The 3,343-nt window shown below is 54.9% G+C and overlaps 1 protein-coding gene across 1 annotated transcript; it reads right to left on the bottom strand.

The window, feature by feature from the left end:
* Nucleotides 1–708: 708 nt before the first annotated feature.
* RGP1 (RGP1 retrograde golgi transport homolog (S. cerevisiae)) lies at nt 709–2,470 on the bottom strand (the record flags this gene model as incomplete). The annotated part of the gene is given in 5 exon segments (XM_010285507.1): nt 709–932; nt 1,159–1,305; nt 1,551–1,684; nt 2,091–2,241; nt 2,321–2,470. Coding segments are annotated over 5 exon segments (806 nt in total), but the record flags the coding sequence as incomplete, so codon positions are not given.
* Between the last annotated feature and the right edge of the window lie 873 nt (nt 2,471–3,343).

The following is a 3,343-nucleotide window of genomic DNA, read 5'->3' as shown; positions in this document are numbered from 1 at the left end:
CACCCAGGAGCGCAGGCAGAGAACAGCCGAGGCACTTGGTGCTTCTCAGTTTTGGATCATGACTATCATGCTGCCACAGCATGCGGCCACATCCAGGACACCAGCATGTGCCAGCATCACAGGGCTGTCCTGCCAGGACCTGCCTCCTCCAGTTGAGGGTAATGGGGGCGCTGGGCTGTGTGCATGAAACATCCTTCCCAAGAGGCAGGACGTGTGCCAGGGCAGGAGAGCAGGCTGCCAGGTGGCCAGCATGTCTCACCTGGACACCAGACCTCTGCTTGAGGGGTCTCTGCTTGTAGGGGCACAGCCTTCACCCAAGGCTGGTATGGGGTTTCACCAGAAGAGCTCCACTCTCCTTTCCCTGGGCTGGGCCCTTCCCTCTTGGAAGCCCCTCATGGGGTAAAGGCACATCAGGCCGTTCCCTGTGAGGCAGATTTCCTTTCAGCAAGTGCTGGGACTCATGCCCTCACCCAGGCAGGAAGGGTCTGGCTCCCAGCCAAAGTCTACAGCACAAGACACCGCAGCAAGTGTGACACTCCTCCACCCACAGGCAGGACAGACTCACCTGGTGCCTACCTGGGCATCACAGACAAACCCAGGGGGACATTGGGGTGTGCACTCCACAGCACACCAGCAACAGTCCTGCCTGCCATTCCCACCAGCAGCACACACCTGCAGCACCACAGGCCCCTATCAACTCTCCCCACTTCAGATGGTGATGGAGTTGGTGCTGGAGAACTGAGATATATAGGAAGCCGGGATGGGGTTGGTGGGAAAGACTTTGATGGGCAAGTCACAGCTGAAAGTGTTCACTTCAATCTGCTCCACCCCAGTCCAGGTGATGGCCCCCAACTGGCTCCCACAAATCAGGCAAGTCCCCACCGACTCCCCAGAGATCACAAACTTGAAGTGCAGCCTCCACTTCAGGGACACTGTGGGCAAGAGGAGGGTCAGCAGCCAACACCACAAGGGACAGGGACAGAAGCTGTCTTAGCGCTGGCTGTTCTTGGCAAGGGGACACGCAAATAAGCCCACTCACGAAGGCCAGCTCCCTCCCACACAACACAGCCCTGCAGGGCAGTAAAGGCAGAACTGGGGACATTGCAGTCCTCCTACAGAGACCAGCAGGGATGGGTCCCTTCTCTGGTGGCCACTAACCAATGTTGGTGGTGAATCCTGGGGTAGAGCTGAGCAGGATGGGCAGGCTGAAGCTGCTCTGAGCCGTGTGCAGGCAGGACTCCTGATGGTGGACACGTGTGCTGATTTTCCCCCGCCGGCACTGGAACTCCTCCTCTCCTTTGCAGGCTCACGGAGAACTGCAGGGCAATCAGCAGGGTGCTTGCTCTCACACACTCACACAGCCCTGGCCCAAAGCCCTGGGGCCTCCATTTCCCAAACGAGCTCGGAACTGGAGCCCTTCCCTACCTTATACCCCAAGGGGACCTCAGCTGGGTCCCACTAGAAACCCCACAGCAGCCCAGTGCCACCCCAATCCCTTCTCCCTCTCCTCCACCTGAAACCCCTGCCTCTCCCCACAGTGACCCTGAAACCAGCACTGACCTGCAGACACGGGATGTCTCCTTCTGAGAAGTTAAAGGTCCTGATAATACCCTCTCCAATCTTATACATGGTCTTAAAGATGCAGAACGTCCCCACCTTCCCACAGGTGTTGCTGATGTAATACAGGTCTGTGGAGCAAGAAGAGGGGGCACTGGGTTGCAGCAAGATGAGGCTCTGCTCCATACAGCACTCTGGGTTAATCAAAGATCCCAGAAGAATGACCCCACATCTGCTGCTTGGGTGTGAAGGATGGGCCCTGGAGGCAGCATTCCTTTTGGAAACACCTGCAATGAGCAAGAGCAAACCACACACTGGCTGAAATACGCTGGGGAGAAGGTCTCTGGCTGAATTAGGAATAGCCTGAAACTGGCAGGGAGAGCCTATGGGGAAACTGATCCGAGCAGACCCTGATAGAGCTGCTCCACAGCCCCAGTCAGAGCTTTGCTTTGCCAGCAAGAGATTTTTGCAGCGAGCACTGAGCTGTGCTTCACACCCAGGTTAGGACAGCAGGTTCAAGCGGGGGAAATGACCTATGCAGGCTGTGTCAGGAGGTGGCCACCATGAGCAGTTCTGTCACCAGGTCTGCCAGACAAGAGTCTTTCTTCAAGCCTTCCCCCTCCTCCAGGAAGGGGTTTGAGGGCACAACAGCCTCATCCTGTGGGAACTGGTAATCCTTGAGCCCTGGGAAGAAGGTGAGAGCATCATTGGGGCAGGATGCAGCCAGGCCTGTGTCTGCAGGGAGGGCAGTGCGTGGCCTTACCGTGCAGCACAAGGACGCGGAAGGGTACGCACAGGAGTTTGATGAAGGAGTCAACATGCTGACAGCTGATGGTCAACTTGTACACATACTTCACTGACTGTCCCCGGAAAGAGGGAGGGCCATCTATGGGCAGTGTCTCACAATACGAATCTGCAACAAGTGCAGAAAGGTTTGCTTTCCAAGGCCAAAAGGAAGTTCCTGGAGCTGTTGCTTGCAGGCTCCCTGTACCAATGGTTAGGAACAGCAGCGGGGCTGAGCTAGGGACAGTGCCTGGTGCTTTCTGCCATCTCTTCTTTCCCACAGCAGGCCAAGCACATCCCTGGCTTCCCTGTACCAGTGCACTGCTCCTGACCTCACATCACATGTGCTGTCATCCAGACATTGCTTCCAACACATACAACCACACACACTAACTCTGCCTCAAAAGAATGTGAAAGATGTAAAATCCAGGAACACAAACACAAGAGCTAAACTTACTCATCACGAGTTCAACCTGAATTTGCCTCTGCACACTTCCTTCGCACACCGCTTTCATGATGCAGTCACACGCTGCAGTTTCCTCAGGGCTCTGCCCCGTTCACGCACAAACAATACTGAAGGCAGAGAGGTGCCAATCGATACCTCATGCCTCTTGATATTTTACACAACCCCCAAACTCAGCAACAAAAATTAGTTTCTTCCTGTGTTTTTCTCTGAAGCACCAGGTCTAAATGGCCAAGAAACAATTAAGAGACCTTCACAATAACCTGTAGCATATCCCCCTTGACAGACTGATGACTTAGATCACAAAGCCTCTGACTCTGAGATGCCAGGGCCTGGCTTTACACCGCATTCAGCCCTCTCGAAGCCCCTTGGCCACCACACAAGCCCCAATGCTTCTCGAGGCAATGCAAACACTTCTACAGCTTTCCCAAACTGCATGCTGTATAATAAGAAAGGTGCAAACAGTGAACTGTGGAAAGTATCCACCTCTCTAGCTTGGTCACCGTGATGCAGATACACCCTGCCAGAGGAAGGGCAGCA

This window comes from Phaethon lepturus, unplaced genomic scaffold, assembly GCF_000687285.1.
Source record: "Phaethon lepturus isolate BGI_N335 unplaced genomic scaffold, ASM68728v1 scaffold22954, whole genome shotgun sequence".
Classification (NCBI taxonomy): domain Eukaryota; kingdom Metazoa; phylum Chordata; class Aves; order Phaethontiformes; family Phaethontidae; genus Phaethon; species Phaethon lepturus.
Note: the sequence above shows the minus strand (reverse complement) of the source record. Positions and strands in the feature narration are given on the sequence as shown.